Source organism: Alosa sapidissima, chromosome 3 (genome assembly GCF_018492685.1).
Source record: "Alosa sapidissima isolate fAloSap1 chromosome 3, fAloSap1.pri, whole genome shotgun sequence".
Classification (NCBI taxonomy): Eukaryota; Metazoa; Chordata; class Actinopteri; order Clupeiformes; family Clupeidae; genus Alosa; species Alosa sapidissima.
In genome coordinates this window covers 21,334,884-21,349,376 of record NC_055959.1, presented here as the reverse complement: position 1 = coordinate 21,349,376, position 14,493 = coordinate 21,334,884, and the positions used below count along the sequence as shown (strand labels likewise).

General features: G+C 43.0%; 1 protein-coding gene across 1 annotated transcript; it reads right to left on the bottom strand.

The window, feature by feature from the left end:
* Positions 1–1,006: 1,006 nt before the first annotated feature.
* On the bottom strand, positions 1,007–13,171 carry elac2 (elaC ribonuclease Z 2). The gene is made up of 24 exons (XM_042087176.1): positions 12,700–13,171; positions 12,456–12,506; positions 12,248–12,318; positions 12,029–12,093; positions 11,839–11,896; positions 11,616–11,684; positions 11,341–11,490; positions 10,716–10,780; positions 10,570–10,628; positions 10,370–10,442; positions 9,574–9,686; positions 8,900–8,998; positions 8,629–8,767; positions 8,164–8,249; positions 7,703–7,824; positions 7,298–7,394; positions 6,293–6,431; positions 6,168–6,206; positions 5,934–6,043; positions 5,613–5,712; positions 5,259–5,379; positions 2,917–2,995; positions 2,082–2,226; positions 1,007–1,544 (listed from the first exon to the last, which is right to left on the bottom strand). The coding sequence occupies exons 1-24, from the start codon at positions 13,041–13,043 to the stop codon at positions 1,287–1,289; spliced, it is 2,652 nt and encodes an 883-aa protein (XP_041943110.1). The 5' UTR covers positions 13,044–13,171; the 3' UTR covers positions 1,007–1,286.
* Positions 13,172–14,493: the final 1,322 nt, after the last annotated feature.

Here is a 14,493-nt window from a genome sequence, read left to right as displayed (position 1 = left end):
ATGGGATCAACCCAGATCACCGGCAGAAGACCAATTTGGTGCTAAATTTGGCACTGATCTTTGGCCCATCATGTGAGCCATGTTCATAAGTTAACGTTCAACAAGGCTAAATCTACAGTAAATGTTACCATTCATCCAAATACTGCACTACCACATAAGCTACTAAGTAGCCTATGGTCAGCTGTGCTGACACGACATCCCACTACAAAAACAGACATGCTGCTGTCCTTCATATCTTTATGAAGGACAGCATAAAAGTGAGCATAACGTTAGTGTTAGTCTGTCACCCCTTACAGCGAAAGACTCTGACTCCAACACAGTTCTCATCAGGTCATTAATATGATCAATTCATCTAAGAAATTAAAATGACAGATGACAGATTTGTTCCTTCAGTGTACAGAAGTGGCACACACACACACATGCACAAGTAGCAGAGACAATGGATTCAAGCCTGTTGACAGAGACCATGTTGTTTGGAATGTGTCAGACCCATCAGTCCACTGGTGGCCAATCCCCAGTGCAGCTCATGGCTACCCATGACTATCCAAACTTCCCACTGAAGCCTGTGATGAATATTAGATCAAAACGGCATTCTCATGCCGAGCAGGAAGCTGGCCCTGCACGCTGGGGTGTCTTGTCTGTATACAAAGATCAGACACACACACACTCCCTCTCTCCCTCTTTCTCTTTTTCAACACATATCAATGTGTATCATTATCAGACAGATGGTAGAAACATTCGTTAATTTTTCATGTCTCACAGCTATGTCAATGTTTTTTCCCCCCATTCCCTCGCTCACATTTGATGACTTGCTGAATCAAAGCAAAAGGAACATTTCAATTGTTCCATCAGCTGTTGCAGTATGCGAGCTTACCCCTGGAGAGAAGTGACATTTTCATTAGAATTTTCAATTGCGACTTTCATTTAAATACCCACCTCCCACCCCCCCTGCTCAGTTTGACCCATTGTACTTTACAGACAAAATAACCAAAGCCAGCACTGCATCTGGGATTCACCATTTTTGGATCTGGTTGTTTATTATTCCTGGAAATGGCAAATGATGATGTTCATTTCATGTTTGATATATACAAAATAAGGGTGTGAAGAAAAGAGAGCAAACAAATTAGCTCCATCCACAGCAATGGATCCAAGTCTGAAAATTAATCCAGGTCTTAAATCCAACTGATAAAAGCTTTCATCTACATTCAAATAATAATACAAAAAATGCTAATAACTGGCATGTCAGCACATGAAGTCTTACACACACCCACACAACCAGTTGAGCTTTAGAGGGCCTTCAGCCGTTTGCTGTTGGCCTCCCCCGTAGGCTCTTCCTCCTGCTCACGTTTGGCTCCTCGACCCGCAGCAGCATCGCCCCCTGGAGGTGAGGAGGTTTCTTTGTCTTCGTTCGCCTCCTGAGCCAGACCCTTCACTCTCAGCTCTCTCCTCCCTCTCCTCTCCTCCATCTCCTCAATCTCCTCTGCGAACAGTGCCTTGAGCGGAGGAATGAGCCGGGGAAGGACTCGGAAGTCTCCCACACGGATCTGGAGAGTGACAGGAGTGAGGAATGTGAACGCAGTTCAGTTGTGAATCTTGACACCCGAGGCAAACAGAGCCAGCCTGCTGTGCACTCATGCAGTACAGGTGGGAACAGGTGGCTGAGACTAGTTTTTACAAACATTCAGCTCTTCCTGTATAACACCTGACCCCCCCCCCCCCCCCCCCCCACCCCCCCACAGGCCTTTCCAACAAGCTAGAAGTCAGTCATCAGAGACATGGTAAGAACCCCAGCTGAAACGTGTCTGAGTGCATCATTCTTAATACAGTGAATTTGTGATAAGCCCACAACAGCATGGGTGATGACTACAAGGGGAATGTCTATTGGCAGGAAGTTGCATCAGAGAACTGAATAGAGAATACTATAGATGCGGGTGCGGGAGAGGTGTGGGTGATGGGAGTGAGGGGTTGTCTGATCTCAATGACCTCATACCCTCTGTAAAAAAAAGCTCCACGTTCTTGTGTCAAGTTTCATATCATTTCTTATATGACCTTATTGCAAGTTCTCAGAAGTTTGTACTCACCTTCATATGGTCAAAGGCAATTCCCACCTTCTCGTTGAAGTCGGCACTGAAGAGGGGGATCTTGGCATACCTCTGGCTAAAGTGGTTCAGCATGATGAACTCGGCATTCATCTTCATGCCAATCCCAATCGCCTGCGAAGTCGTGCTGTGAATTTTATGGAGAAGCAGGAGTTAGCCACCTGACAGACAGAAGCCTGGCTTTCTAGACATTAATGTGCCATTTTCTTTCTCTCTACGAGAAAGTGGCACTTCAATCAATGTTTAATTCTTCCTTCTCATTCAGTTCTTCTGCTTGAAGGGGCTTTTGAGGGAAAGATGGAGAAACTTAACATTGAGAGCATCCCCTATTGTCTCTCCTCTACTGAGCCCCAGTCACAAATCAATGGCAATTTCTGAGGGGAATCCAGCGAGAGAAAATTGTCCTTCAAATAGACTAAATTTTTTTTTTTTTTTAAAAAGGCTGTGATTGCGGAAAAACCCCAGCTCCTCAAACTATTTTACAATTTCTCCTGCTGCTTTCAGGTTGTGTTTTTTTGCCCCTTCCATTTTGAAATTGCCATCGGAGCAAAGTGAGGGTTAAGCAGATACCATGACTTACTTTAACCCTTAAATGGCAAGTAAAAGTTTTGGTAGAGTGGAGCATGCCTTGTATCATCAAATCTTCATTCATTTATTTATTAATTTTACTTCAGACAATCTATGCTAGTTGGTTGAAATATGGTGTGTAGAAAATAATGCTGCTCAAGGAGATATGAAATTCACAAGATGATTCATCTCTCTTTTTCTTGCACATCTCTCTGAGGTAATATTATTAGTGTCTGCTCTGCATACTCACCTGTGTCGTTTCTCTACGGCCTCCTCCTCCATCCCATCTTCCAGCGTGGCCTCGTGGATGAGCAGCGTGGCGTTCGCCCCTGCCAACACAACAGGAACCAGGTCACAGCAACGCATCTCTACCGGAAAGCCAAGCCACTTACGGCCACTCACCACAGTCCCAGAGGAAATCAATCACCGATTCAGCCCAATCACTCAATCCGGTAAGCAGGGCGCATTTGTAATGGAGAGAGCTTGGAAGTGCAAGCACCCCTTCTCCCTCACAGGCTTTTAGAGAGCCCAAGCGCTGGACGGGCTCCAGGACTGTGTAGTCTGTGAGAGCTGGACAAAGGAGAGTGGAATCTACATCCTCCTCCACTCCAGCTCGTTTAGCCAGGCCTTGAGATTCGCCGCGAGTGCCGTGGGCGAACAGGCGGATCGATCGGTGGGGAGGAACACAAGAGCGGCGAGACAAATGAGCCTCTGCTGCCCGCTCCATCCCAACTGATCAATCATCATCTGCTTGACCAGCGCAGGGACTCCTCATCTACATCAGGTCATTTAACTTCTGCTCCTATAAGAGCCACTTACTCGGCTAACCGGGAATGGACACGACCTCTGTTGCCGTCGTGTTGCCCTGAGTTGTCCCCAGATCTCGACCCCTAATGCTGGCATTTCAACTGCACGAAGACCTTAAAGTGTAATTTGCTCTCTGATTGGCTACAGCTACACCCTTTTATAACACTCATCAAGGATGTCTCCTTCTCATGTGTTGAAGCATTGACAACAGCAGACTACTTAATTAATGCCGAGATCACTGGCAACACAGCACACTATTTAATCAATGCTGGGATCACTGGCAACAAAGCACACTATTTAATCCATGCTTGGGATCATTGACAACAACAACATATTGCTTAATCAATGCAAGGGATCAAAGAGATCAAACTGCAATAGGGTCTCCGAGACTATGGTCCCTTTGATACTATTTATCATGCCTCAATGGTCATGCGTCTTGCATCTTGGCATCAAAGGTAATACATTTCCCATTCCATCAGGCAATCCTTAAAAATATTTTTGTTTGCAGTAACAGCCAAAAAAAAATAAAAATGGGTCGGTAGGTAGGTCAATATTTTTTTTTTTCAAGATTCAAAGTAAAAAAAAAAGTACAATTTTGGTCATGGTGATTACGTAGGAATGAATTTACACAAATGTGCATATCTGACTGGGTCTTCAACCCGTGCCTTCAGGCGCACCATTGCAAACCTCATTCTGATGCAGATTATATAGACCAGCCTTTCTCAAACTTCTTTGACCTGAGGCCCGGTCATGGCAGACTTTTGGGTCATAAGGCTAATCTACATGTACCCAGAAAGAAGGCTACAATAGCTCTTGGCCACGTTATATTGAAATTTGACTATACAATACTCAATGCTATACAGTGTATTATACAGTCTCTGCTCTGTTTCTAAGGATGTTCCAAAAAACAACGTCGTTCTATTAAGTTTCGTTAAATAAATAAATAGCCTTCCAACAGGTTGAAGCGGAGCTTTGATACCAACGTTATCGATTAGTTTCAGTTTCTCTCGCGCAGACGCGCATTGAATGAATGCTCATACCACCACTTAATTGTAGGGCTCCATGTTTAATGACATCGATAGCAGAAACGTTTGTTTCCTTTTTTCGTCGATCCGCGGTTTCTTGATCAACTGCGCAGCAAATTATCAGATGAAGCACCGGGCCTAATTTCACTCCACGACTCCGCGGACCAGCAGTCTCCATGTTGCGGACCCATATTTTGAGAAATGCTGAATAGACCACAACCAATTTCAATACTCCGACACGGTCACCGTTAGACTAGGGGGAGAAGGGATGAGAAAAGATCTGGCCACAGTTCTTCCAGAACTTCGTGCCAAGTAAAAGCGTTATCAGTTTGTGTGAATGAAACGAAGCGTAGGCCATAGTGTGACATGCGTAAAACCAATGGTGTAGAGATGACGCCACAGGTTTTTTTTTAAGTGAGCCACGTTTGCATGTAGGCAATTTATATTCACAATACTTGGGCCTACTAAAAGAAATATTATTTTATTGCATTTGTATTGGTTGTTTAGAGTAAAAAAAAAACAATCGGTCGGTATTAACGCAAGTTTACAACCGGCAAGTCGGTCGGACTAAAAGGGGAAAAAAATAAATATTTGGGTCGGTTCTAAATTGACAGGGTCGGTCGGGTTACGGCAAACGAAAATATTTTTAAGGATGGCCTCACTGACGCAAAACCTTTAATAAAAGGTCTGTTTCCAGCATTAGACTGACACAGGCTGAACTTGGTGAACTTGTGGTTTACCCTGGTGGTCGGTCACTCACCCATGCGCGCCAAGGCATCACAGGGCATGGTGTCTCCAGAGAAGACCACCTGCCAGCCAGACTGGTGGGTAAGGCCACAGGCGAAGGCATTCTTGCAGTGGCGCACGACACAGGTCTGGAACTAAGAGCAGAGCAGGAATGGAGAGAGAGAGAGAGAGGCATTAGTGGAGAAAGCCCATGAATTAATGAAAGATTGGAGGAGATGAGGCTGGCTCCCATTTTTTAAAACTTTAAAATCCAATTTCAAAAACAGGAAATGTGACCTAAAGCATGATCTGGCCAGAAAAGCGGCGAGATTAATGAAGTGTGTGTTTTCTGCTGTGGAAAAACCTGGTGGGCAGAGTGTACACATACCCGTGTTAGATCGTTCTTCTTCAGCATAGCTTGGAGGAAGGACTTGGTTTTGTACTTGGGCATCTCTGCACCTTCACACAGGACCTTTGCTGGGATGATGCTAAAGAAAACAAAGCATATGTGCCAGAAAAACTCTGTAATTCCTGTGTGCATTTAAAGAGAAAGAGCAGGAATCATCTCCTTGTTAAACCCTTACAGTTTTAAAACGTTTAAGAAGAACCAAACAAGTGCAAATTCAAAACATAAAAGACAATTTCTGTAATTGCCATTTCAACGTTGTCACTGTAGTTAAAAAATAACTCCCAGTGAGCCTCCACTTACTTGATGTGACTGAGGATCTCCTGGCAGTGGTCATGGTACTGGTTAAGCCAAGTCATGATCTGGACTGGAGCCACCAAGTAAATAGGCATAAAGGATTTCCCTAGACTGTTCTGAAAAATTGAAATAGGCAAGTAATATAAATATGTTATATCAAGGAATCAATTATGTCCAGTATAGATTATGAATAGGTGTAATTCATTTAATTCATTTTCATCATCAAAGAAATACACATACCATTGCTCGTTCTCTTTGCAACAGCAAATTCAACAGTCCCTATTGGAGGAAAGACAGAAAAAATGTCATCTCCTATGTCTTCTTAATGTACTTCACATACGTAGTTCTAACTAAGGCACACTTACTGTGTGGTGGTCCGCATGCAGATGAGAGACGAATATAGTGGACAGCCTGGTGAGGACCTCATCCACACTGTCCCCATAGTGACGACACAACTGTCCAAACGTCCCCTCCCCGCAGTCCAGCAGCACTGACTGAGTGGAGCTGTAATATAGCGGCAGGTCAACCTCACAAAATCAACCTCATTTCAATCAGATATCCTCATCTGATCAGTCTAATTGATGCTAAATGTATATGTATTTACAAACTACAAGTAAAGTAATTACAAGACTTTGATCACAACTGAAATGCAAACCCAGTGAACGGGACAGTGTTAACAGTGAGAAAGGATATTGATATGGCAGAGAGCAACCATGGCAACAACCATGCCTACATCTACTCCTGATGAGCGTCTGCTATCTGGACCTTCCATCAACACCAAGGGGTCACAGTCAAGATTGCTCGTTGCTGGAATGATTTACCTAATGCTCTTTGTTCTGGGGATAGTTTTGGGATCTTCAAAAAGCATTCATAGACTTATCTGTTCACCTTGTATCTGACTAATTACTTCTCTGGTCGAGTCGTGATTTGTTAATGTTTATGGTTATTGTCTCTGTTCTGTTAATTTCTTTATTTAGTCTATTACTAATATTGGTTATATTTATTCATTTTTACTTAGGCTATATGACATGACTTTTAACTGGTCATTTTAATGTTAATGTCATGTTTATTGAAAGTATATTTTTTTGGCCTTTTATGCCTTTAATTTACAGGACAGTAGATAATGACAGGAAGCGAGTGGGAGAGAGAGTCGGGGTGGGATCCGGAAAGGACCACGGGGCGGGAATCGAACCCGGGTCGCCGGCGTACGATGCAGGTGCCCCAGCCAGCTGCGCCACAGCTGGGGCCAATGTCATGTTTATTGATATCAAGTTGCTTTGGACAAAAGCGTCTGCTAAGAACCATAAACATAAACATCTACCATTTTATCTACTACTATTACATGACAAAACCAATACGCTGGAATGTACCTGACGTTGACCAGTGTTCCACTGACATTCCTGATCTTCATGGGGAGCGCTGATCCGGTTCCCAGAAACACCACTTCTGGATACTTGTCCACCTTCGCTGAAATCAAAATCATTACCCTCAGTACATAACCCTCTACACTGGCATAAGAACTTCAATTTGATTTAACACATAAGACACGGATAAAGGATACGGTGTCATTCAACATGTGCTGTCAAACATATTACAGCAAGATCCACACTGAAAGTAGTCAGTAGTAGTTACAGTATCAGTAAAGCAGGACTCCAGAGTCTACCACAATGAAATGAAACACAGAAGATAGGCCTGTGATATATGGTGGATGAAACACTCGAGACCATGCTGCGGCTGAGAGACCGTGCTTAAGTCAGACTGAATGGGCAACTCACCCGACTGGACCTCCACATCAGCGGCCAGGAGCCGCTTGCATTGCTCCACTTCCTGCAGGAAGCCCGGCACCTCGCCCGCCTCCTTCACAAACTCCTCCCTATCGCACACTGGGATGGCATCCCTGCAATCCCACCACAGGCAAGGGGGGGGGGGGGGGGAGAGAGAAAAGAAAACAAGCATGATGATGAATGGGAGGAGGAATAACCACTCGGCATGACTATGCCAGGGTTTAGCTACCAAGAAAAATGCCTTGTAGTGCCTTGCCACGAGCGTGTCTGTCTCTGCTACGGGTTCGATGTTCATCGGTTGGAAGAACAGGCATACAGGGGGTCAGACCGTGGGCAATCAAGCTCTGAGCTGTTTAGATTGCCACCCTTAGACGGGGCGCTCTCCCTGCCCTGGGTCAAAAACTCGTTCGGCGCGGTAACTGAGTGAGGGCGAGAGGTGAGGGACGACAGACCTTTGCCACTCTTGTTTGGGTCGAAGCTGAAACTTCAGCAGGCACTCAGCTCTCACATTGGGGACATGCAGGGCAGCCTGGGGCTCCTAGAGAGAGGAAAGAGAGGACATGGTTTCTTTTTCTTTTTTCAATGTGAGTAAAGTAAGCTAATCTAAACAGTAACGACAGGAATTAGCAAATTCAATGTCAAAAGAAAAACTCTGGCAATTCTTCACATAGATCTCGGTTTCTCAAAGTCACAGAATACTGACGGTATGAATAAAAATGAAAACAATCGGTGCTACCTAGCTCGAGCTGCTGCAGCCAACAACTAGAGCAGAGAGGCAGCTACAGTGCTACCCTCTGGGGGTTAGAGAAACAGAGATCTATGGGAAAAATGGCTGGAGTTCTCCTTTAACACACCAGCATTATAGAGTAGTTGTATTTTACAGTTGAACTTGCATGGGTGTAGGTATTTTATTGCACCTTGGTTGTAAGGGGCTTCAGTTCCGGAAAGATCTCTGGGTGGATGAGGTTGAGTTGAGACTGGATCTTGTGGCTCCTGACGTTGTGGGCCGTGCACGCCTGCTCATTCATAATCAGATGCTCCGTGCTGGATGGAAACCTGCAGACCGACAAACCCAATGAAACCAGCACAGAGAGAGAGAGAGAGAGAGCACAGGAGAGAGAGAGAGAGAGAGAGGTGCTTTCAGACTTGTAACTCAGACAGACAGCTGACAGCTTTCCAAAGGCATACCTCTCCATCCACTGCTTGTACTCGTCCGATTTCAGTACAGATTCTGGAGTCATGTGAACCACCAACATTGCAGGATCCTCGGAGCCTCCGGTCTGATACCTGCAATAAATTAAATTAAACACACAATGCAATTTCAGCATTGAATTCCCATTATTATAGCTATACGGCAAGAACACTTTCTGCTATCTTCTAAGAGACTAAGTAGTTGGTGAGTTAACTGGCTGATTAATGGTTTGATATGTGTGTGGAAGAATCGCTTCAGAGGGAAATTAAAATGTCACTTTGGATTACCAATAGCAGGCACACACTCTGAGAATAAAGCTCTTGGGGAGGAACACAATTTAGCATTTTACATTTTATAGCACATACACATGGACACCCACACAATTAGCTTATCAATGTTCCAAACAGAGCCCTGGTGTCTCCTGGGGGTGCTGACCGGGTTTGTTAAAAGGAGACACTGCCCCCTACAGGACTTTCACAGCTGGCATCCACATACATCACTAATAATCCTTGCAGTAAGCACTTTGTCCACTCTCATTGTGTTCACCTGTTCACAGCTGCCACGTCCAAGGCATAGAGCAAAAGAGTGATGGACACTGGCAGTAATGGATCACTCTGAGTGGGTTCATTGACTTCATCAGTGGGTTCGGGTGTCTGAGAGATTGGCTCACCTTTGGAGCTGCTGGTTGCTGCAGAGGGGCTGGACAAACTCCTCTGAGGGGCAGTCCACCACTAGGAAGACTGGTCCAGGATCAGCGGGAGTACACATTTGCTCTGGGAGGATCTGGGTGGAGGGATGTAAAAGGGTAATGAAACCAAGTTATCCCCATTTAGGATTAGAGAGAGAACTGACTTTCTTTTAGTTGCAGCAGGGTTTGCACAGTTTTTGATTTGAATTTCCTTTTCCAAAAAATTCAAGGACCCCACACGGCATGTTTTGAGACATGGATCAAGGTAACTTTTTATCAACGTGAATATTGAACTTCATGATGATAAAATTGGCACTATTACTAAGGATCCCCATCAGCTGTTCAATAAAAGGACAGACCCCATTGTGACCACAACATTGGTGGTACAGTAGTTGGCTTTGCAGACTTCCAAGCAGACTGTGCGGGTCCCATTCTTGCCGGATTTTACACAATTCGTGATGGTGAGTAACTTGTACAGCCTATGCTGACTAAGCCTTGTCAAGGAGCAGATAGGGCTGCTGGGCCACGCTTCACAAGGCCCAGTGGAGCAATAACAACTTGAGCTGTCCACGCCAATCAAAACTCAGTTGCCCCGTGTTGATTCAGCACTGCGCTAGGATTCACCACAGCAGGGAAGGCTGTCTTGTCCCTTTCATTTACAACTTTGTCCAAGCACCTTACAAAGTTGTAAGTTTACCCACATGCTTGCCATTGTTACAGGTACAGGTAAGTGTGTGCAGCAGAATCCATAGGAGTGAATTATACATCATATTAGTACCTCTTTCCCTTCATAGGTCACAGTCTTTCCATCCTTCAAAGCAGCAATAATGGGGCCGATAGCAGCTGTACCCCTGTAACAATAATAATGGCAATGATGAAATTAAATACCATAACATATTCACGATAACTGTGATGGCAAGCAATATGGTGACACATATGTACGAATCCTTTACAGATCATTCCGGTGTTGATACTTACACTGGTAAACCAAGTTCTTTAGCTTTTGGCACCAAAAAGTTTCCTTTTTTAGGATGTAGCTGTAAAACGATATGAGACATAGTTGTAGATATTGACTCAAAACCAGCATGTTTGAGTAAACAGAGGGGAAAATAAGGATTCTTTACCTTGCAGACAAAGGCTATAACCAAAGATGGGTCTCTAGTGGATTTCATTCTTCCATCTCTGTTATCTACGAAAAAAATAAACCATTTTAAATGATAATTAATGCATTGTTATTAGGGATCCATGATGATGGATGTTGATATTTTCAAAACTTATTGCCAATACTGATAATGCAGATCCCTTATTGTCGTCACTGACTAGACTAGAGCAAGGAGGTTTGATTTAACGGTCATACTGCAATTACACATCGACAAATAAGCTAAATAAATTGATGCCGTTTTCTGTGTGAATATCTGAGTTACACTGCATAGTATGAATACATGTATGTTCTTGTCAAATAGTTTTCAAACATTACGTGCATCGTTTTCAAACATTACGAGCTTGTGTACAGAACGGTTTCATGTGGCCAGTGAAGCAACCTTCCCCAATGAGCACAATAGCATCCAAAGTACTTCACAGCATGTTTTCAAAACCCTAAAAGGTACTGAGACCAAATTCACAGAAGTGTATATAACCACAGGGCTTTCCATAGCCAACTAATGTAATGTCTACACTCAGTGCGATCCTTACTGCCCACTATCTGTGACCAAACACGATCAGACAAAAGGGTTAGGTCCTCATCTTTACCTGGACTGCCCCTCCCTTCCCTGCTATCCTCTGAGGGCTCCTCTCCTTCCTGTGGTCTCCACAGCTCCCTCCTCTGTTTAGTAGGAGGACTGGCAGATGGACTTCTACGCCCTGGTGATGACCGACTTGGGCTCCCTTCCTTCACAACAGCTACAGTATAGAAAGTGGGTACAAAAGTAAGGCATTTGCTGTGTGCCATGACATGCAAAAAAAGTATAAACTAATGCACATATTCGTCACTTCATTTCCCAAGGGATGTGTAGGAGAGCACTCACCAAATATTGGGATTTGAGAGATTGTCATTGTGTCATCTGTATGCTGTGGAGCAGTGTAAGGCCGCACAGCTTTGTGCAAAAGATATAGGCAACACCATTACTGCTTGCAAAATAACATATTAATTTAATTTAAAATTGCGTTTAGTGACTATTTCACTATAGTTATATATATGATATGACAAAAATATATGATTCAAACATAAAATAAAATATGATAACTCACATAGCTTAATTTCATCCAATGGTCCAGAAAATGACCTGATAGCATTGATGTACTTTTCCTGGGTTACAAAGAAACATTGTACTGAATACATGAACACACATGACTTGATAACATAATAATTATGGAGCAGAGTTAAACAAACGATAAACAAAAACAAACTAACTAACTAATAAGGATTCAAGTCACTCACAAGCTGAGGTGGTCCACACAGAACGCATTCAGGCACACCTGTGTCTTTTAGTGTTAATATCATACCTACAGAGGAGAGAAATGCATTTTATAAATGCATTTTAAAATGTAGAGGACTCCATGAGAACATGAGAAATTTTGTATGAAATTGGATATGTAAGATTATGTTACAGAAAATTGGACAGAGGAGTGTTTTGAGCATTAATGTGTGTGGTCATACCAGACAGGCCTCCAACATTTTTCCAGTTCATTCTGGTAATAAATATATTGTCCAACCGCGCAGCCTTGAGCCTGTCAAAATAATTAAATCTATTATTACTGATAACTTTAACAAAACCATTTTGGATGACAATGGAAATATGCAAACTTAGACAAGATGATACAACGTTTTGGTCTTTGAGTAATTGTCATTAGGTGCTTGTGCTTACTTGTGTTCCTGCATCAAGCGCTGTGTTCCCTCCCCACAGTTGAAGAGGTATCTGCAAAGATATTAACGAATATGCAGCAACTTCCACAAGACAGAGAACAGGACAACAGCACAGTACAGTACAGTACAGTTTTGGCTCTAACCGCCTCTCCGAATATGTGTAAAGGACAGTGGTGTTGTCAGCAAAGCTCAGCTGAGCCATATAGCTACCATGACATCAATGTTAGCTGTGTAGAAACACTCACCTATTATACTCCGAAAACACATACAATGACGCATCGTTATCTCGGCTACCAGAACCAACAACTTGTACGTAAACTGTTGCGGGTCCAGGAATGTCTGTGCGTTTCCTATTTTCTTTTGATCTGAAATGTCTCAAAGTGTCTTTGGGCGGCTTCTGCTTTTGGCCCGGTTGTTTCTTACTGCCCGCCGAGTTCGAGGCCATTTGATGAAAATACAAAACTCCTACATAGGACAGGGGTTCACTAGCATTCACGTTACATGTGCCGAGCACAAGAGATCTACGAGCGAAATTATGGTTTAAAAAACGCCAAGCAATCGATTTACAGCATGACGCCACTGTATTCATAATCTAGATTTGTTGAAGAACATTAGCGAACAAACTATCATTTTAATACAACTGTAAGCACAGCATCCTAGCTTTTGCTTATCCTCGCACATGACATTTGTAGGACTCTGAAGAGTTGACAGTAGTCACACACACGTGATGCATTCATATTACCTTTCCGGCGCGTGTTATTGACGTCATCGCCCTTGCTCTAAGTGGGCTGGATCCCATAGATATATATACTGACAGTCAGTATATATATATCTATGGCTGGCTCGGGCTGGATGGGCAAGTTCATCATTCTTATGGTGCAAATGTAACCTTAATCAAATAACCATATTAAACCCACCTACTAAGGGTTATCCACATGGATCCCAATGAAAATGTCAAGTTTTTGCCTGAAATTGCACTGTGCCTATTTACAAGGGCATTGTTCCCACCTCTTTTGGGGCCTACCATCAAATGTTGGATCTCTAGAAAGCTGAGAACCTGTAGTAGTTTTCGTAGGAAACAGTCAAAATAACTGTGTGATGTACTCACAGTTACAGAGGCTAGAATATAGTTTTTTCTTTCTGCCGGATTACAAGCATCTCTGAACTGACCACATTTCAGCCCTCTAGGTCTCTTGATATCACCTAGAAACACAACTGAGCCCTAGCACCAGGTCTTGTGAAGCTGTGTGCAAAAGTAGATAAATATAGAATGAAAATATGAGTGCTTTAGTTCATTATTTGCCAAGGTATGCTCATGCGTTTTGTAAAATGCCTATGGAAACTCCCCATAGGACTGATAATCAAATGTTTACTGCACATGAACCCCTTTGTGTAGAAGCATAATCCTGGTCTCAAATGAATGGTAACACTTTGAGGTTTCTTGTGGACTATTTAGATTGTATGTCAGGTGTTCTGATATAGACTGACTACACAAAATATGGAATAATTACAAAAAAGTCTCTATTTTTGCATTTACTTTGTTGGTTCAATGAGTGTGTATAAGATAAGACTATATACCTGTACAACTAATACTGGATAATACAACATTAAGATTAAATTTCTATGGAGTCTTGTGAATATTTCAGTAACCATCTATGTTGCATCTAATTATTGTGCTGCAGCTACACTACAGCCAAAAGTCAGGGTATCACCAAAAGCGGAGGAGGGGGAGGGGGGCATTTTGGATCAAATTTAATTGAGACATATGATTAGTCTGAGAATGTAAAGCACTATACAGATTGTACATGAAAAAAGTTTTCATTTTTGGATTCCCAAGAGTCAAAGCTTTGAAATGGTGTATAACATTACTATGCTACATAGCAATATGGTGCATACAATTGATTTAGAATGTTGGGGGTAGGTGGGGGAGGGGGGATAACCGTCCCGCCGGTGGGACACTGATCATTTTACAGTACATTTCAAATTAATGTATCGCTTAATAAATAGCATATAATATTGTGTGTTACAACATTGTGTAA

Coding starts and splice junctions, on each gene's coding strand:
- elac2 (XM_042087176.1), bottom strand. CDS start 13,043: ATGAATACAGTGGCGTCATGCTGTAAATCGATTGCTTGGCGTTTTTTA. Junction 8,999..9,573: donor AGCAACCAGCAGCTCCAAAG/GTGAGCCAATCT, acceptor AATTTATTGCAG/GTATCAGACCGGAGGCTCCG. Junction 6,432..7,297: donor GGAACACTGGTCAACGTCAG/GTACATTCCAGC, acceptor GCTATATTACAG/CTCCACTCAGTCAGTGCTGC.